At 48.6% G+C, this 21,408-nt stretch overlaps 1 protein-coding gene across 3 annotated transcripts in view; it reads right to left on the reverse strand.

Annotated features, from left to right (window-relative positions):
* Nucleotides 1-16,988: 16,988 nt before the first annotated feature.
* ssp3 (SCAPER domain-containing protein short spindle 3) overlaps nucleotides 16,989-21,408 on the reverse strand; it is a 281,587-nt gene continuing 277,167 nt past the window's right edge. For 2 of the 3 annotated variants that reach the window (XM_075680651.1, XM_075680648.1), the window contains one exon: nucleotides 16,989-18,856. In XM_075680651.1, the coding sequence (XP_075536766.1) occupies nucleotides 18,756-18,856 (101 nt within the window). In that variant the 3' untranslated portion in view covers nucleotides 16,989-18,755. The remainder of the gene's footprint in view (nucleotides 18,857-21,408) is intronic. The other variant, XM_075680649.1, reaches the window with a different exon arrangement.

Consider the following 21,408-nt stretch of genomic DNA (forward strand, 5'->3'; position numbering starts at 1 on the left):
GCCGACTCTCGCTTCGTGGGCGGGAAAGAAAGGAGGCATCCGACGGCTGAGGAAATCGAAGCAAGCGAGCTGTGATAAAAAGAAAGAAAGAGAGAGAAAAAAAGAAGAGATGACGGCGGAAGAACAAAGGTCAGCCGGAATATAAGACTACGTGCGCTACGTGATCCGAAACGAGGAAAGAAAAAAAAAAGGGGGGGGGGGACTACCAGCACGATTTTAACAAGCGAGACCATCTCGCTTATAACACTCGCAGTCATTTGAATTACCTGGTATTTGTGTGGCCAGTTACCGCATCATTTAAGACACGTCTACGTATATCGGAATACATCCTCCGATTGAGTCACTCCCCGAGTTTATAGCGAAAAAATCTGCTCAAAATGAGATGTGCGCGAAGCCATCAGTGCTCAGCGATGGAAACGCGATACGCAGAGCGCGTGGCTGCCGCCACATTTTCTTGCGTAAGCGGCGAGTGCTGGGCGACCGCTGTGGGACCGAATACAGTCGCAACGCGTCGCAAGGGCTCTCGATTTCACCGTGTACCGCGATGCATGAACTCGGCCGTCCCCAGCGCGACCACGGTTGGCGCCGGTAGCCACGCGCTCCGAGAGTCGCGTTTCAATTACTGAAACGTGCGGGAGCACCGGCGATTACGTTGAAATGTACGATGAGTGATGTATAAATAGCCACTTGACCCGCAGGTCAGATATCGACGACCGACGATTGTGCTGGCCGCTATCAATGTGTTTATATATATATATATATATATATATATATATATATATATATATATATATATATATATATATATATATATATATATATATAAAATAGAAGAACCAGTTCTCTGCATGCGGTGAAAATATAGCACAAGATGGAGATAACAGGCATACGGAGGCTCTGCATAAGCACCGTCTTCTTTTTTATGCTAATAACTAAAATATTCCGGTTGTTTTATTTTAACGTTAATAGAATTGTCTTTAATTACCTGCGGCATTTATCCGAAATCTACTCACCGAGCTGGAGTACTCGAAGAAGTATACTTTACTTATACTTATTGGATGAGTCAACACGCCTAATTGACTCATTCAAAATGCCGCTAATGGACCTTTCAACTAATTAATTTAGAGCACATATACGCGAATTAAAGCCAATGATTTCACAAGGCGCATCTAGTTGGAACAAATTTCAAAATTTCGAAACTGGCGCCAGTCTTGAAATACGCGGAGTCAAACTTGTAGCAGAAATGCGCTGTTGTTCCACTTACTTTCTGAACAAGACGCCTTTTTGTGCATTGAAGCTCGAAAGTTACTAGAACACCAATGCATTTCGTCGCAAAATTGGGGAACGCATATCTCGACACTCGTGTCATTCTCAGAATTCGCTCGAAGCGCATATGACTTTGAAAGCCACCGGCTACATTTCGTATATTACAACAGGCGGCATAGCGAAATTAGTTGAAGTTAATCAGCAAAATGCTGGTAATCATTCAAATATTCACTTCTATTTCTTATGTAAATAATGTCTGCTTTTGAGCTCAAGCTCTAGCTCAAGAAGTAGAATAGTGCGACATATCACGGGTGATTCTTTTTTTTTAATTCTATTTACGATACATTCAAAGACCCCGTATATTTACATTCCATATCAAGGCTAAAATGGTCGCAGTATAGGCGCTTGAGCTCCCAGACGATCAGCGTAAATACGTCGCCAAAACACATGCGCATTTCAAATTTATGTCAGGATGGTAGCTCTACGACTACCGTCCTTGCCTTGATATTGCTACACGCGTGTGGACGTCTTGCTGCAGCTTAAGGAGGACGTGGTGGACGGCCCCACTGCGGCCCAGGTCAGAGCTATTCTTACTCTGGAGCTGACGGGGGTCTTCGGCAACGTCTCCCACGAGCTCATTCTCGACAATCTGGCTTCCTCCCAGTGCTGCCCATACACCTACAATTACGTCAGAGCGTTCTTTCATACCGCGTGGCCGCTATTGGCATTGGAAATGTCCGGCAGGACGTCATCGGACTCACAGGTGGAGGAACACCACAGGGCTCGATCCTCTCGCCCACCTTCTCCAACGTGGTCATAGCTAAAACTTACCCTCCCCCCTTTACTAGACGAGGTACAACCCATCCAGCACGCTCTCTACGCATTTGACGTTACTACCTGGCCAACCGAGGGACCAAATGGTGTCATCCTGGACGCTATCCAGGAAGCTGCGGGTGTCGTACGTAAGTGTCCGGCCGCGTACAGTCGGCCTTACCTTGCAGCCTAAAAGTCATAATTACTGATCACTCCCAAGCGGCGCCGCAGATCCTACGAATCCCCTAATCTCTTTTCCACATGGCACCATTTTTCTTAATGTCCCTTAGGCTTGAGGATCTGAGAACCTCAGGCCTCCATATTGTCTGATGGCAAATCCTTGCACATACACACGTTCTGGATCAGCAGAAAACACAGATTACGCATATGACACACTGCATCATTAACCGTAGGAGAGACCTGCGAGAGAACGATGTCCTCCGCTTGTGCAGGCACTCATAGTCAGTCGGCTCACCTATCCTCTCCCCTATCATAATCCCAACCTTATTCAGTAGATGGACGTCCTTCTACAGACGGCGGTGAATGCGGTTCTCAGAGTGACTCCACATGTTTGCGCACAACGCCTTCTTCGGCTATGTCCTTAAAACCATGGGCGAGCTTGTCGAGGCTCAGCGCAACCGTCAGCTCCAACGTCTTAGGCGCTGTTGCGTACTCCAGGGTAGCGTACCGTACTGCTGCCGAGAAGTAGCGGCGCCTGCCTATCGAAGCTCGACCAACATTACTTATTGGGTAGCGTGGCGTTGTCGGCGGGCTGCAGGCATCCGGTAGACCATGGCGACCGAGCAAGGGTGAGACAATTTGCTTGTGCGAAACTTGCACTGTTTATTCAAAGGTAGTTGAAAGAAAATAAGAAGAGCATGAAGTATGAAGTATGAAGTATATCAAAAGTACATTTCGGAGCCCCTTAAATAGGCTCTCTACAAGTGTGGGCGGGATCTTACTTCCGTCGATGTCACGTGACAGGCACAGAGAGAGGGCCCCTCCTCCTGCATTACCGAGCACGGGTAGGAGAAGTCGATCCTCTTTTCGACGAATTCGGGGAGAAGGTCGGGTGAATGACCTCTTCGGCGCCGTGGGTTCCGGCCAAGTAGAAGGTAGGGGGATGACGTATCACCCGTGGTGTCCGACCAAGTAGAAGGTAGGGGGATGACGTATCGCCCGTGGTGTCCGACCAAGTAGAGGGTAGGGGGATGACGTATCGCCCGTGGTGTCCGACGCCAACCCTAACAGCGCACCCGTCGGGGCTGAAGACCCTAGAGATCGTCTGGTTTTTCTTTTTTTTAAGTAGCGACAAGCTTTGAAGCGTCGCCAATGAATCTCATTGGGCGGCGTTTATTTCCGGCCAGTCATGTTCTTCCTAACGCTGTTTCCCCCGCAGTCACTTGAACGTTGCTGTGACCGAACATAAGGGCAGGCTGAAGACGCATTACAGTCAGCACACTAGTGTTCTGCGCGCGTTTATCTCTTCGTCTTTTCCTTGAGCGAAATATATTTTGCGGTCGGCGCGACCAGTCTCGAAAACGTCGTGTTGCAGCGCCTAGAACCTGGCGAGACGCATCACAGCGTGTTATGCTTTCGGCCCTTCGCACTTCCTAGTAAGCGCCTCAGTTTTGACATATCTGAGTTTAATTGTGTAGATCTGTCGCGGCCGAATTTTAGCACGTTGTATTGACGCGAACCGTTATTTCCACATTCATTAAGCGGCTTCCTAAGTCCTTATAACGCGCGTGCTCTATTCAGGCCGCGGTGGTAGCGTATCGGTATAAGCGGCGGAGACGCCGCTTCAGGTCAGAGAGAACATGGCGGCCGACGTCGGCTGCATGTGAGAAGAGGGTCGGGAGAGGACGTACATGTCGCTACTTAAAGGAAAGCAGAAAATCTAGGGGCGTTTAGACGGGGCTGCGCTATTTCTCGTTTTGGCTACCCTGTAGCTGACACAGCCCCACAGGTGTCCCAACATCAGCTTGCTCTTACTCTTCGCGCTAACATTCAAGTAGCTCTGATTCCGCGTAACATGCGCAAGAACAGACGACCTACCGACAGGACCACCATCCCCTCTCATCCTTCGCTTGATAGGGCAGATGCCGTCGCCGGGCAGCAACTGCAGAATTTCTTTCCTGGTCTCCCCATGCTACATATAGGGATGTATTCCATCTTACCCAACACCATTCCCACTGTCCATACTGTGGGGACAAGCCTACGACGAGCCACTACACACGGGAAAGCCCCGATGCTTCGCGTGTTTCTCCTATCGCCAACCCTGCCAATTCCTCTAGGGAGTTTCCGCTGCTCAACTCAAGCTGGCAGTAACAGCAACGGCTGGTCTAGAGGACTCCCGAAGTCGCGTAAGGCAATGGAGACCTGGAATGAGTGTTCCACTCATCGAGGAAGAACTTCATACTAGTTGTGTAATTAAAAGTTTGTTCTCTCCTACTCTAAGGGATATTATCACCAATGAATACAACTTTCCACTACAAGGCGCTTCTTATGAAACTGAGTACTCACGATCGTCACTGAGCAGCAAATGAGGCGCCAAGACGATACATAGGGAGCGATACTTGAGAACTGCGTCAAGATATTCGCGAAACCACGGCACCATCAACCTTCTGGTTAACGATTAAAAAGGAGGGAGCAGCTAATCACGATATCATAGTTCTTACTCGTGACAGAAGAAGCTAGAGAGACAGAGAAAGCAAGCCGAACCGTTCTGGAATCAGCATTTCAGGAACAGGAGCCCACGGCGCTCGTGAATCAAGGACGACTACAGAATAGAGCTGTTGTTTCAGAGGCGGAGGTAGGGGCGGCTTTGGACGCACAAAAGCGACGCTGCGGGCAAGGTTTACACAGCGCCGACGACGTGGGATTAGCCGCTATAGGGTAAGGAGACGGTATCAGCCGCCCGGGGGCGCGCTTTGCCTGACGCCGCGGTCTACACCCCATCGGAACCGCACGCGCCGCGTACGGCGAAACCCTCGGTGCGCGTGCGCCCTTTCCTGTTTGCTCCGGCTTTTCAGAGTACTGTGTGCGTATCTGTAAGCGCGCCTATCTAGTCTTGTGCTTGATACGTGCATACATGCATGTGCGTACGTGTGCACGAGAGGCGATTCTCGACGCGTTCTCGGGCGCCCCACTTGCGTAACGAGTGCCGCAGAATGTCAATCACAGCCTGCTTACTCTGCGGATCGTACCGCGCAAACTGAGCCTGCCGGATAGGGGAAGAGGCTGCAGGCTGGAGGGAACGTGTTTGGAGTGTACGCCAAACTCGTGCCCGTCCTCTCGAAGAGAGGAGTGCCGCCGCCTTGTTGTTTTAAGATGGGCGGTGGTGGGAAAGAGGGGCAGGCAGTCACCATCCAGGCGCAGTCGCCGCGGCACACAATCCGCGGTTATGCTTTCCCAGTCGCGTGACGTGTGTATACGAAGGCGTCAATCAGAACCCGCCGGCTGGCGAATATATTGCGCCGGGTAGACTATTCTCGCTTTGGCCCTCTTGACACCTCCATCTTGAGCTGTACCAGCGAGCGCAATCTCGTTACGTACAGCTTGGCTATTTTAATGAGACGTTAAAGAGAATTATGCAAAACTAAATAAGCACTTTTAGAGAGAAGCTGTATATGGCTAGCCGATTCGTCCGTCCGTGTGTCATCTGTGCGCAGAAAACTTCTCCGGCGCAACCCCATGCGCATTTGCAAAAAAAGAAAAAAAGAAACAGAGGCTGCGCCAGTAGTGACATCGCTGTCTCTCCGTCGCAGCTGAGGGCGCGCGTAGCAGTCCCTCTCCGGCTCCGAAATGGGTAAGCCACGCGTCATACGTAGTCCTTAGGACCAGGCAGCTTTCGATCAGCAACGACGCGAGCAGAACCGGGGACGAGCTCGTCTACGCCATGCCGATGCTGCAGCCCGGGCACAAGAACAGGCTCGTGCAGTCAAGCGCAAGCAGCAATTGCGCACCGAGGATCTGGCAGCCTACCAAGACGTCGTTTAATGAACTGTCGGGATTAACACAGTGATAAACGGGGCCACATGTTTCAGCTTTGCTGGTTAAAGGGCCCCTCACCAGGTCGGGCCATTTTGAGCTGACAAGCGCAGAGCCTACATTGCGCGAAAGCGATCGTGTCTGCAAATTATTACATCGCATCGCGCCGCGGAAAGATCTGAAATTTTAAACCGAACGCTGTTCTTCCTTCTCCTTGCGGCCGCCGCGCTCCAAGCCGTATGGTGACGTAGTCGTGCCCCTGCGCCTACGTAGTCGTGTCTGCAGTGTGACGTCGCTAGTGGTGACACGCGAATTCGAGAATTATTCAAGACATCTGTTATCTGTGCGATCTGTTGCTTGACGAATTGAAGTTTAGAGAAACAAAGCGCACAAACGGAATGCCTGCATGTTTTTTTTTTTTTTTTTGCTTTGCACCGAAGCAAGAGATTTACTTCCGATTCGTCTGCTTGTTCCCACGGTAGTGCGCTCACGTGCGCAGGTACGGAAACTATGCCATTTTCTACCGTAGTCCAGCGCGTGATCATGATCTGCGATCCGCTTGTTCTGCCTCAGGGTTCGTGTAGCAATGAATTATACCGCTAGTCATGTATCCATGTGCACAGCGCGCAAAATTGTGCGCTGCGCTAACGAGACAACTAGCGTTCCTGTATATGCTCCCGCAGGGAGCAGAGTTGCGCATAACTTTTCCGGCGTCGCTCGCACCGCTATTCGCCGACAGCTACAAAATGACGTCAAGTGTTCAACTGCGCCGTGCGAAGCCAACTTTATGGGGGAGATGCCGACTCGTCGTTTCCGTCAGTGACATCGATATTGCAATAAGCGAACCGTCGAACGTGCGTTGTATTCATCGGCTCCGGGCTGCAGGTTCGCTATTCGACGATATTAAGTCAAGGACCTTGGTGAAGTGTTACGAAACACGTCATATTGACACTTGTATTCCACTATGACGGGATGCAACGCACCAAACTGCACAAACCGCACGGAAGCTGGCAAAGCTTTTTACGCGGTGCCGCGCGAACAGGCAGACGTGCGCCGGCGACGAGTATGGCTACTGCTTATCAGCCGAGACTGGCCGACTCCGAAAAGGACTAGAATATGCGAGATGCGTTCTCCTTATTTACATTGATGAGTTTGCCTTGTTTACACTAAAGCGACATTTATCTCTAGTGACACCCCTGTTAACGCCGAGATGCGTACGGGTGGCATGAAAGGTTGTTCACTTGTACGCTTTTTGGCGTATATGTGAAGCGCGACGCAGACGCGGGACTAAGAATGAACGACATGTCTGTATCGCGCTGCACATATACGCCAAGAATGTTAACTTACCAACTAGCCCGATTCGCGGTCTTGCTTTTACGATTGTTGCGACTATGCGTCTTTAGAAGAGTGTTTTCAAAACAAAGTACTAGCGGATACAATTTGCCCTCTGCACCCTGGTTTTTCCCTACTGTTTTTAATTTTTTTGTCGGCGTTCTGATTTTTCATGTAATATTGATTGATGTGCTAGTGTTCATTGTTTTGTAGTAAGCGAAACCCGCCGTGGTTGCTCAGTGGCTATGGTGTTGGGCGGCTGAGCACGAGGTCGCGGGATCGAATCCCGGCCACGGCGGCCGCATTTCCATGGGGGCGAAATGCGAAAACACCCGTGTGCTTAGATTTAGGTGCACGTTAAAGAACCCCAGGTGGTCAAAATTTCCGGAGTCCTCCACTACGGCGTGCCTCATAATCAGAAAGTGGTTTTGGCACGTAAAACCCCAAATATTATTATTGTAGTAAGCGAAAACCTCACGTGCTCCCGCTTATAAGACAGCTGCCCGATAGCTTGAGCATTTGCAGACCGCAATATCTTGCTTGTTCGATCGACCTTAGTCGACGTGAGCAATGTAAAATTATGCCTGTGTGTTTAATAAGCACTGTGTTATAGCAAATTGACCCAAGTATAGCGTGAAAAGATCAAGAAAAATGTGTCATACTGCAGTCTGCAATATGTGAATAATTACTTTGCAAGTTTGCCATCTTGACGTGATTAGTGCAATAAAAATAACCTTTTACTCTTAATAGCTTTTTGCCTTTCCAGTTGCTTCGAGTTCTGCCCCACAAGGCTCCAAGAACCCGCACTCTTGCCCTTCTGCCAGCATGCAGCCATTGGTCATCCATTACCTTGTACGAAATAAATTTTACCTTGACGCTCGTCCATCTTTAATCTTTTTCCCCCTGAAAATTTGCTGCTACGATGCAGCTGGTAAGTCTGCGGTATGAATGAATCGTAACAATAAGCTGTGCACGAAGTGTGTGCATGTGAACATTTGAAATTATTTTAAATCTACCTGTAGCTGGCTGTGAACGACGGTTACTGATAAATGAACGGTTCCTGACATTACTACAGGCACGATAGTTCTCTTGGCAACGATCATTAATCGGCTGGTTTCGGCAACCAATTTACGCTCACATAATTGTATACCTTACATGTGTGAAGCTTTACTTAAACACCCTTTAAAACATTTCTTGCCTTCCGGCCTCGGTGAGAAAACTTCATATGCATGCTGGAAAACATTGCACCGCTTTTTGTTGCAAGGTAAAGCGTGTTCGTAAAGCAAGGTAAAGCGTGTAGGTAAGGTGTGCGTATCATGGCCACGCATGCTTATATCGCCTTTCCGTTTCTCTACCACGGTTGCGCCTTAAAACCACGGCGCTGCAAGTTTGCTTTCTTTTCCTTCCCTCTTCTCCGCCCTTAAACTGGCTCTCTTATCTACTACACGCAGAGGCAAGAAACAGCGCGCGCTTTAGATCCTATAGATGAGATGAATATTTACTATTATTAGGGTTATAATTATATTCCAGTGCTGATTGCCGTGTTATAGTTTGTTAACGAAGCTTCCCCTCAATTCTAAATATTGTAAGGCAGTTTGTCGTGTGCGTATCATGGCCACACATGCTTATATCGCCTTTCCGTTTCTCTACCACGGTTGTGCTTTAAAACCACGGCGCTGAAAGTTTGCTTTCCTTTCCTTCCCTCTTCTCCGCCCTTAAACTGGCTCTCTTAACTACTACACGCAGAGACAAAGAAACAGCACGCGCATGCGATCGCATAGATGAGATGAATACATATATATAGAAAAAACATCAGTCATAGCTCTCGAAGTATAATATAATATAATATAGAATAGCTCTCGAAGATAGCTATTCCGGCGGCTAGCTTCCCACGCTATGCGTGCCGTCCTCGCACCTGTTAAAGCTTTTCCTGGACGCTAGAACTATACTATTCCTACGCAACCTTGAGCGATCGGAAAGCGCGTTTTCCACGCCTGGCCGGCGGAGAGGGGAGGCTTCGTTCCGGCCGCGAAGCTCTCCACATCCCCGTAAGGAGCCTGGTGGTGGTCTCGCGCTGACGATGCCCTCTCGGTGAGCGCATATTTCCCCCCTCATCTTTTAAGAGATTCAATACATACAAGCATTTGTCTCGCAAACCAGATTTATTTCAAGGGAATTTTCCACGTCTCAATTATTTCTCTCGTCGTATTCGAGTGCTCATTGCCGTGTTATAGTTTGTTAACGAAGCTTCCCCTCAAGTCTAAATATTGTAAGGCAGTTTGTCGTGTGCGTATCATGGCCACGCATGCTTATATCGCCTTTCCGTTTCTCTACCACGGTTGCGCCTTAAAACCACGGCGCTGCAAGTTTGCTTTCTTTTCCTTCCCTCTTCTCCGCCCTTAAACTGGCTCTCTTAACTACTACACGCAGAGGCAAGAAACAGCGCGCGCTTTAGATCCTATAGATGAGATGAATATTTACAATTATTATTAGGGTTATAATAATATTCGAGTGCTGATTGCCGTGTTATAGTTTGTTAACGAAGCTTCCCCTCAATTCTAAATATTGTAAGGCAGTTTGTCGTGTGCGTATCATGGCCACACATGCTTATATCGCCTTTCCGTTTCTCTACCACGGTTGCGCTTTAAAACCACGGCGCTGCAAGTTTGCTTTCCTTTCCTTCCCTCTTCTCCGCCCTTAAACTGGCTCTCTTAACTACTACACGCAGAGACAAAGAAACAGCACGCGCATGCGATCGCATAGATGAGATGAATACATATATATAGAAAAGCATCAGTCATAGCTCTCGAAGTATAATATAATATAATATAGAATAGCTCTCGAAGATAGCTATTCCGGCGGCTAGCTTCCCACGCTATGCGTGCCGTCCTCGCACCTGTTAAAGCTTTTCCTGGACGCTAGAACTATACTATTCCTACGCAACCTTGAGCGATCGGAAAGCGCGTTTTCCACGCCTGGCCGGCGGAGAGGGGAGGCTTCGTTCCGGCCGCGAAGCTCTCCACATCCCCGTAAGGAGCCTGGTGGTGGTCTCGCGCTGACGATGCCCTCTCGGTGAGCGCATATTTCCCCCCTCATCTTTTAAGAGATTCAATACATACAAGCATTTGTCTCGCAAACCAGATTTATTTCAAGGGAATTTTCCACGTCTCAATTATTTCTCTCGTCGTATTCGAGTGCTCATTGCCGTGTTATAGTTTGTTAACGAAGCTTCCCCTCAAGTCTAAATATTGTAAGGCAGTTTGTCGTGTGCGTATCATGGCCACGCATGCTTATATCGCCTTTCCGTTTCTCTACCACGGTTGCGCCTTAAAACCACGGCGCTGCAAGTTTGCTTTCTTTTCCTTCCCTCTTCTCCGCCCTTAAACTGGCTCTCTTAACTACTACACGCAGAGGCAAGAAACAGCGCGCGCTTTAGATCCTATAGATGAGATGAATATTTACAATTATTATTAGGGTTATAATTATATTCGAGTGCTGATTGCCGTGTTATAGTTTTTTAACGAAGCTTCCCCTCAAGTCTAAATACTTTAAGGCAGTTTTCCTAGTCTCTAAAGCCGCTCGAGTTCACGCTGCTCCTCTGGCGGCCATTTTTCCAAGAAATTATGCCTTCCAACCACTCAGAATCGACTGAGTCAAATCGACTGTCGCGGACAACACCAGCCCCTTTCCACATAAGTATGAGGCTCGGAGCAGGAGCTATAGCGCTTGAAAGTAACCGCTGGCTTGACGAACCAACCGACTGAGCTACCTTTCCGGGCAACATTGAAGGATCACGAGTTCAAATCACAAGTTATGTTCCTTTTTTTTCCCTTTCTTTTTTCTTTCTTTTTTTAATGTCTTTTCCTTCATTTTATCACCGTACGGAAACCCTCCTAAAAGAAAAAATTATATATCCTCAATTATGTGTGGCCACACATGTGCAGGTCATAAATACCAGGTTCTCTAGCCGAGTGCCATCCATGCGGTATAACCGAGCTCAGATTGGCCCACCTTGACTGATCAAATTGGGCACCACTGTAGGTTAAATGAGGCGTACAACTCCTGCGGGACCCGCCGTGGTTGCTCAGTGGTCATGGTGTTAGACTGCTGAGCACGAGGTCGCGGGATCGGACCCCGGCCACGGCGGCCGCATTTCGATGGGGGCGAAATGCGAAAACACCCGTGTATTTAGAATTTGGTGCACGTTAAAGAACCCCAGGTGGTCGAAATTTTCGGAGTCCTCCACTAAGGCGTGCATAATCATAAAGTGGTTTTGTCACGCAAATCCCCATTCTCCAATTTTTAATTTAACTCCTGCGGGGACGGTAGAGTATCCGTCTCCAGTGCAAAAGGACCGTGATTCAAATCCCGGTGCAGCGCAATTCTCCATCGGAAAATACAAAAAAAAAACGTGTGTTGAGAAAATTGCACAAACAGGCCTGGAGTGCGGCCTGATCCCGGTGACGCACTCTCTCACCAGAGCAGGATTGGCCACCCTGGTGCAGTACTGGGCCACAACCTCCTATATGAATACAACAATCAAACCCCGGCCCTCAGCCCCCAGCAGCCGCGAAGCAACTGACCACGGCGGCGGTCAGATCTGTGACGCTGCAGAGGGTGCTAAGAATACCTGGCTCCGGACAGGCCGCCATTGGAATCTGAACCTGGCAACGTTTAACGTTAGAACGCTATCTAGCGAGGCGAGTCTAGCAGTGTTATTGGAGGAATTAGAGGGTAGTAAATGGGATATAATAGGGCTCAGTGAGGTTAGGAGGACAAAAGAAGCATACACAGTGCTAAAAAGCGGGCATGTACTGTGTTACCGGGGCTTAGCAGAGAGACGAGAACTAGGAGTCGGATTCCTGATTAATAAGGAAATAGCTGGTAACATACAGGAATTCTATAGCATTAACGAGAGGGTGGCAGGTCTTGTTGTGAAGCTTAATAAGAGGTACAAATTGAAGGTGGTAGAAGTCTATGCCCCTACATGCAGTCATGATGACCAGGAAGTCGAAAGCTTTTATGAAGACGTGGAATGGGCGATGGGTAAAGTCAAAACAAAATACACTATACTGATGGGCGACTTCAATGCCAGGGTAGGCAAGAAGCAGGCTGGAGACAAGTCAGTGGGGGAATATGGCATAGGCTCTAGGAATAGCAGAGGAGAATTATTAGTAGAGTTTGCAGAACAGAATAATATGCGGATAATGAACACCTTTTTCCGCAAGCGGGTTAGTCGAAAGTGGACGTGGAGGAGCCCGAATGGTGAGACTAGAAATGAAATCGACTTCATACTCTGCGCGAACCCTGGCATCATACAAGATGTAGACGTGCTCGGCAAGGTACGCTGCAGTGACCATAGAATGGTAAGAACTCGAATTAGCCTAGACTTGAGGAGGGAACGGAAGAAACTGGTACACAAGAAGCCAATCAATGAGTTAGCGGTAAGAGGGAAACTAGAGGAATTCCGGATCAAGCTACAGAACAGGTACTCGGCTTTAACTCAGGAAGAGGACCTTAGTGTTGCAGCAATGCACGACAATCTCATGGGCATCATTAAGGAGTGCGCAATAGAAGTCGGTGGTAACGCCGTTATACAGGAAACCAGTAAGCTATCGCAGGAGACGAAAGATCTGATCAAGAAACGCCAATGTATGAAAGCCTCTAACCCTACAGCTAGAATAGAACTGGCAGAACTTTCTAAGTTAATCAACAAGCGTAAGACAGCGGACATCAGAAACTATAATATGGATAGAATTGAACAGGCTCTCAGGAACGGAGGAAGCCTAAAAACAGTGAAGAAGAAACTAGGAATAGGCAAGAATCAGACGTGTGCGTTAAGAGACAAAGCCGGCAATATCGTTACCAATATGGATGAGATAGTTCAAGTGGCTGAGGAGTTCTATAGAGATTTATACAGTACCAGTGGTACCCACGACGATAGTGGAAGAGAGAATAGCCTAGAGGAATTCGAAATCCCACAGGTAACGCCAGAAGAAGTAAAAAAAGCCTTAGGAGCTATGCAAAGGGGGAAGGCAGCTGGGGAGGATCAGGTAACAGCAGATTTGTTGAAGGATGGTGGTCAGATTGTTCTAGAGAAACTGGCCACCCTGTATACGCAATGCCTCATAACCTCGAGTGTACCGGAATCTTGGAAGAACGCTAACATAATCCTAATCCATAAGAAAGGGGACGCCAAAGACTTGAAAAATTATAGACCGATCAGCTTACTGTCCGTTGCCTACAAAGTATTTACTAAGGTAATCGCAAATAGAATCAGGAACACCTTAGACTTCTGTCAACCATAGGACCAGGCAGGATTCCGTAAAGGCTACTCAACAATAGACCATATTCACACTGTCAATCAAGTGATAGAGAAATGTGCAGAATATAACCAACCCTTATATATAGCTTTCATTGATTACGAGAAAGCGTTTGATTCAGTCGAAACCTCAGCAGTCATGGAGGCATTACGGAATCAGGGTGTAGATGAGCCATATGTAAAAATACTGGAAGATATCTATAGCGGCTCCACAGCCACCGTAGTCCTCCACAAAGAAAGTAACAAAATCCCTATAAAGAAAGGCGTCAGACAGGGAGATACGATATCTCCAATGCTATTCACAGCATGTTTACAGGAGGTATTCAGAGGCCTGGAGTGGGAAGAATTGGGGATAAAAGTTGATGGAGAATACCTTAGCAACTTGCGATTCGCTGATGATATTGCCTTGCTTAGTAACTCAGGAGACCAATTGCAATGCATGCTCACTGACCTGGAGAGGCAAAGCAGAAGGGTGGGTCTGAAAATTAATTTGCAGAAAACTAAAGTATTGTTTAACAGTCTCGGAAGAGAACAGCAGTTTACGATAGGTAGCGAAGCACTGGAAGTGGTAAGGGAATACATCTACTTAGGGCAGGTAGTGACCACGGATCCGGATCATGAGACTGAAATAACCAGAAGAATAAGAATGGGCTGGGGTACGTTTGGCAGGCATTCTCAAATCATGAACAGCAGGTTGCCACTATCCCTCAAAAGGAAAGTGTATAACAGCTGTGTGTTACCAGTACTCACATATGGGGCAGAAACCTGGAGGCTTACGAAAAGGGTTCTGCTGAAATTGAGGACGACGCAACGAGCTATGGAAAGAAGAATGATGGGTGTAACGTTAAGGGATAAGAAAAGAGCAGATTGGGTGAGGCAACAAACGCGGGTAAACGACATCTTAGTTGAAATCAAGAAAAAGAAATGGGCATGGGCAGGACATGTAATGAGGAGGGAAGATAACCGATGGTCATTAAGGGTTACGGACTGGATTCCAAGGGAAGGGAAGCGTAGCAGGGGGCGGCAGAATGTTAGGTGGGCGGATGAAATTAAGATGTTTGCAGGGACAACATGGCCACAATTAGTCCATGACCGGGGTAGTTGGAGAAGTATGGGAGAGGCCTTTGCCCTGCAGTGGGCGTAACTAGGCTGATGATGAAAGCGTGTTTGCATGCGAACTTTTGAGCTGTTTGAGCCACGGGCATAGTCAGGATTTTATTTCGGGGGATCGAGGGGTCCAACCCCTTACATGTACGTTCGTGCGTGTGTTTTCGGAGAGTTCGAACCCTGCCCCATTCCGGCTGCACCAATGGTTCGAGCGTAGCCTACATTAAATAGTGCCACCTGCTCAGCGCTTGCGAACAATTGGAAAATGTAGCTCGCGACCAGCAGGCAAAAAAAAAAAAAGGCAAATGCAACACCGCGCGGCATTTGCCTCCTACACGCGTGAAGAGTGGCTTCACTGCGTAACTGGAACATACTGGCGGACCTATGCGCAACTCTGCTTAAAACAGCTCGCGCGCGACGGCGTCGGCGGAAGTGCGTAGCGCCGAAAAAAGAAAGCGAGGAGCAAATAAAAAAAAAATGAAGGTGGGGCCTGTGACGTATGCGTCACGCGATTCTCGAGGTCCCGTATGGGAGAACGCAGGGAAGGAATTTCGCTTGCGTAGGCTAGACGGGGCGAACGGAGAGAGCGTCTCGCTTGGCAGTGGAGCCCGCCTGCTGAAATCATGGGTTCGCGGCACTGAAATATTTCTATCTCGGCTATTAATGGAGCCGATCTTATTTTTTTTTTTTTTTTTGCGGCAGAACGCTCTCTAGAGGACACGCAACAACTTCCAGCGTATAAACAAAATTTGCTATGGGGGCTGGTGAAATGGCCCTTTAACCATATGTGCGGAGTGCTTGGGCGGTGATCTTTTCATTCAAAGGCGCATCTCTCGAGGGAAAAAAAGAATAAAAGATGCAGTATTAGTGCGGGAAACGATAGCCTAACATTCATGCCTAAATTTTCAGTCTTATCACATCCACTCATCACGTCTGTCTGACGTCTCTACGGCCTCATATTAGTTTCCCATTTTTGGGTAATTCTCGCTCCGCAGAAGTTCTCAAAATTTGGGGAGTGCTTACTTTCGAATGAAATTCCGTGCGTCTCTATTATGCGAAAAATAGCAAAAGAAAACAGTTGTACGTTAAAAAAAATTGGGTTGGCCATCGCAAGTTGCGCAAAAAAAAAAGTGTGGTACTGAACTGCTTCGCGTCACGAAAATCGCACTTATCACGGAGCAAGAAACATTTAGGAGTGGAAACTCCGCTGTTTGCGGCGACCAGAAAAAGTCACATGCCCGCGGAGCCGTTATCGTCCTGGCGGCCTGGAAGGAAATCACCGCCGTTGAGAGCGCGCCGAAGCCGCCTGCCCGGGCGCAGCATTTTCTTTTTTTTCGCTGCGGCTTCTACGACGCGCCGCATGGCGCCGCCACTGTATACGGTCCCGTCGGCGCATACAACAATTGTGACCTTATCTGGTCGCCCGCGCTCGCTCGCGCTGACGGGAGTTTCACCTCCTAAATGTCTTACTCCGTGGCACTCATTATGCGCCTGCATTTCACTTTTCGCAACAACTATATGTACAGAGATGAGATCGGTGTGACTAATGAAACTTGGCGGGCATAACCGAGAACAGAGTGTTCTCAGAGATGGTGAAACCAGGTGCAATTACGTTACTATATTACGATGCACCTTGAAGCACACTACTGATTCACAGGCTGTTGCAAGTGCGCTTTAAACGTTCGGATCGTTCGCAATGTCAAAAGAATTCGCAGGCAGATGGGGTGAGCTGACGCAAGAGAGGGATAATTGGAGATGGCTGGGAGAGGTCCTGCAGTAGATAGATAGGCTATGTATGTCATAAAAGGTGAGACGCCACGCGTATGGACACTTCAAATATCAGCAGCCTGGCGCATTAACGTGGCGCAACGAACACGCAGCTAAAGCTAATACTGCGAGAATGCTTCGGCAACAGCAGAATATTGACATTAATGCACATTCGCTCATGCATGCACGCACATACAAACAAACACACGCATACACACAGACACAAGCTCTTTAAAACATACCAGTAGTGCGACCGTCGAAAAGATGCAGATGTTTCACGAGCGGACAGCATGATTGAACCCATTTGTTGAACATCTACAAACGAGTGCAATACACAAAACATTGCGCAGAATATCCCAATATAAAAAGAAGGAACAGACGACGAAGCTAGAGGAATATTCATTTTATTAAATAAAGTTCACATACCTTATAGTAATAGCAACCGCATGCGCATTAATCGGCAAATGAGACGAGGAAAAGGAGGACCCGCTGCGTGTGAGCTGCCAAAAAATCAACTCCTTTCGAATAGCATGCGGTCTCACTATGCCTTCACAAATTTTGCGGGCACTGCTACTCGGCGTTAGGCTATTCCGCATTGCCACCGATACCGCAAGGAAACCGATGCAGAAAGTGTGCACTTCGGTCGGATGACGCGGCAGCATTCATTTCCCTTTGTGCGTTGTGTGCCTTCATGTTTTATAAACACGAGAAGCAAAACAATATCGCCTGTTGCGCAACGCATCACTGCACACTAATTTACTCGTAACCACAACGGAACATGAAAATCCTTATCTGTTACAAAAGTTCAGAGTGGTGCACAACCGCGAGCCACGTCAAAAAGAACACCAAATTTATTTTCAAACAAGGACTACTATGCACTAAGCAGCTTTTAAGTCTTGTGAAACGATAAATCCTGACGGGTTTACCTTCAGCATAAATACAAAGCTACTATGGCCTCTTGAACGAAATTAGGGTGCCCTCTTTTACAATGCTCATAAGGGTGCACAGACAATAAGACACCAGATGTTCGATATCACTTCCTTTGAAAAACTACGAGACCCGAGTGAAATCTTCAAAGCAAGAGAACTGTGCGCATGTGCAGGTTATTCTAGAAAGTATGCAGTAAAATCACCCAAGCGCAAGTGTTCCCACTATAAGCGCCGAACTCCTGAATATGCCCTTCTAGCTTGCATCTTTCCAACCTTACTCCTAAAACATGCGCCTTTGCAAGCATCGCACCTTTTGAACGGAGTTCATGTTCTCACAGGGGTATATTTTTTTCTTCACCGATCATCTCTTAAGAGTACGCAAGATCAAAAAGCATAAATAACCAAATAAATAAATTATCTCTACATGCGCAAAAACAATGCGACTGTGCTGGTAGTATTGTCCGTGATCACGTTTCCCACACACACGAAAGTAAACCGATAAATAATTCAAACAACAACAACAACAACAACCTTCCCAACGCTGCAAGCTAAGTAACAAAAGTTAATTTTGAAGCCGCAAAACAGCAATTCTGACAACAATAACGTAAAGCAATAAGATGTGTTGAAGAACGGGCCAGATGCATTTTCTTTTTCTTTTCTTTTTTTCCATGTATGTGTGCGTGTTCGTTGTCTAGATGCGCTCTATGGAAAGCAAATTTAAAACTAGCATGTAGCGCTGGAGCAACTGTTTGAACAATGTCAATATTCCTGGACTGGACCACAGGGCGCTCTTTTATGAGGTAACGAAAAAATACTAAAACGTGGCAACTGGAATTCAAGCAGGCAACCAGTGTCCATGCGCAGCTGACGGAACAAACAAGCAGAGAAATGAAATGATTCGAGGGTTACAATTACCGGGCTCATCATCGAGGCAAAGAGTAGTGTAGGGCTGCCAATGTACTTATTTTCAATATTCAGTGGTAGCCGAGCTTTCTACTCTCGCATTCGCTTATCTCACTGACTTCACTCGCGCACTGCTAAAGAAACACAGACAGGTAAATTAGCTGAGCCGACAAGTCGGCATTCCATCCGGCTTCTAACAGTACAAACTGTGGGTCTTCAATTATATTTGTGCCAGAGCAAGGCGCAGACGCATTAGTTTGCATGCCATAATGCTTAGGTGAATTTTGCATCCGCCGACAGGAACTTGTCATTCCCCGCGTGGATTAAGAATTCGACGAGTCCGGTTCCGAGAAAAACGACTTTGCTGCCGTCCACTTGTTCTTCGGGAAGCGGGTCTCCAGGGACCACCATTCATCACAGTCTTCTGAAAATAGAAACAGTAAACCTGAGTCCATGCGCCAGTGCTACGCTCCTACGTCCGCAATGGCGAACCAAATACGTGCTTGATATGAACCACTGTGACCAAAAAAAAAAGAAAAAAAGGAGAGAGAGAGAGAGAGAGAGAGAGAGAGAGAGAGAGAGAGAGAGAGAGAGAGAGATAAAACGCACCTGAAAAGAGCTCGAAAGTCGCTTTAAATGAACGTTGTACTATAGACGGCAACGCTCGCGCCTACGAGCGCTGACAAGGAAGCCGAACTATGCGCCAGTTAAGTTACAAAACAACTTCCTTCAAAACCACAGCACAGCGTCGTCGCTGCAATTGCGCATCACACTCAGCCGAAAGTTCTCGGCAGCATCGTTACTAAGCTCTGCATGCACTGAGACGATTGCTGCATGCAAGATGTAAACTAGTGCAGAGAAAGTAGGACGCATTTCAGTTGCACGCCTCCAGCGCCTTCCCCAGGAGCATGCGCGGCAGAGAAGCGGCTGTTCCAGGTCGCCATCTGCTCCTTTTACACGAATAAAAAAATAAAGAAAAAAATTAGGGAAAGGCTGTATTCGTGGCCGGGTGATCTCTCTGCCTACACCGTGGCCGCACGACGCAGGGAAGCAGTCCCGACCACGTGGAGGCAGATAACTCAGAGCGGCGCGGCACGCGACGCCCATACAGAGAGACGCAAGAGTGTACGTAGCGGCGTCCGGCCACAGGATCGGAGGAAAAGGGAACGATAGGCTGGCGCACACGATGCAGCGTGTGAGGGAGGCAAGCAGACAGAGTGGGGGGGAGGCCCTCAGAAAAAAATAAAGAGAGAGCTTGCGACGACAACACGGAGGGCGCAGCTGGGGGTGTTGTCCGCCGCCAAACCAGAGCCCTGAGCGGCTTGAAGAGCGCGCGCCAGGGCCCGCTAGAGCGACGCGCGACGCCTAATGGCAGCGGCCGGATGAAAGGCGGCGTTAAAAAACCGGAGGTGGTGGTAGTAGTAGTACAGTAGTAGCAGTGCCGCCGCTGCGTCCTCCCCGCGCGTCGCGCGCTAAGCCGGAGGGAGCGGCAGAGCAGAGTGCGTGCTTGTTTCTAGGTCCGCGTGCAAGAGCGGGCGCGCCCTAATTAGATTCATAACTCCACTGGGACGCGTGCGGAGGCGGAAAGCCAAAGTGCATTAGGCGGCAGCGGCGGTGGAGGCTGAAGGCCGCGCTCTGCTCTGTCGACCCCCTCCATTCCCGCGGCTGCCTCTGGCCCTAGTCGCGGGCGCCTAGTGCAGGCTACACAACGAACACGCCACGCGGAAGAGGAGGGTCCGGAGAGTGCGCACGGGAGGGCAGAAGGAAAAAAAAAATGAGGAGAGCGGCCGGCCGCCTTCAATCCGTCACAGAAAACGCGGTGACCCCTGCGTGCGTGCGTATACAGAAGACGACGCAACTTGCGCGCGCGCCGCCGGGAGTAGCCCGCCCTGCCTTCCCACGGCATACGCGCGCGCCCGTTAAATGCACTCCCGTTCCGCGACCACGGGGGGCATGCGGAACGCCGCGGGAGAGAGTGAACGTGCGAGGCGGCGAGAGCAGAGAGTATACGCGTGCGCATGTGAGCGCAGGCGCGTTCGGCCGAGAGTTGACAGCGAGGTACTGTGTGTAGCGGTGCTACTCCTCCTCCTCCTCTCCTTTTACATTTATATCTCTGCAAAGTCGGGAGCCATTAGACTCAATCCACTGGAGAGGTGAGCGTTTTTCTGCTTCCCGCAGCAGGGAGACGCGTAGGGTCGCAGCGCGCCATTTGTCGCACGACGAAACGGTTTACGTGCCGCGTGTTTCACCACATTCCCGACAATGATGATGACAGTAGGGCTACGCATGTCTCACAATTCTACAGCGCCCAGTTGCGCCTTCAAATAACGAAACAGTTCAGCAGCAGCAGCTGCTGTAACACAAAAGCGAGTTGGAGTCCTACCGTATACGCGTGACTGAGGAGCTTTGTCTCCCATCAACGGAAGCTCTTATATAGCTGAGAAACGCCAAGATCATTCGCTTCTGAATAGCGCGCGACAATGGCGGCGAGCGAATGTGCGGTGGCTGTGCCTAGTGGAAGTGCAGGTGGTGAGGCGAGAAAAAACAGTACCAAGCGCATAAAAAAAGCGAAGTATATGCCACGGCAATCTAGTTTCTTTCATATATTCCTGCTGTGCATAGTTTCCAGCTCCTTCTGTGTGCTCGATCCCCATTGTGGGACCCTCCCTTTTTAGGCCGCAACAACTAAGTACAGAGTAGCAAGAACTTTGACTTGGGTAAGTCGGTTCATATTTGGATAAAAACGCAGCGCGACTGAGACAGAGACAAGAAGATTTGTGTTTGTAGCGCTTTGTGGCGTCGCTTTGTGTCTGTTCTTGTCCTTGGCTCAGTCAAGCTGGGTTTTTATCTAAGTACGTATATACAGAGGCGTGTTTCGGTGGCTGGGTTGTAACCTCAAAGTTTCCGTTACGGTCAACATTTCCTCGCTGGAGAGCACGCACAAAACGACAGATCACCTAGCAGCGAAGCAGTTCT

The sequence above is a fragment of the Dermacentor variabilis genome, chromosome 2, assembly GCF_050947875.1.
Source record: "Dermacentor variabilis isolate Ectoservices chromosome 2, ASM5094787v1, whole genome shotgun sequence".
In the NCBI taxonomy this organism is placed as follows: Eukaryota; Metazoa; Arthropoda; class Arachnida; order Ixodida; family Ixodidae; genus Dermacentor; species Dermacentor variabilis.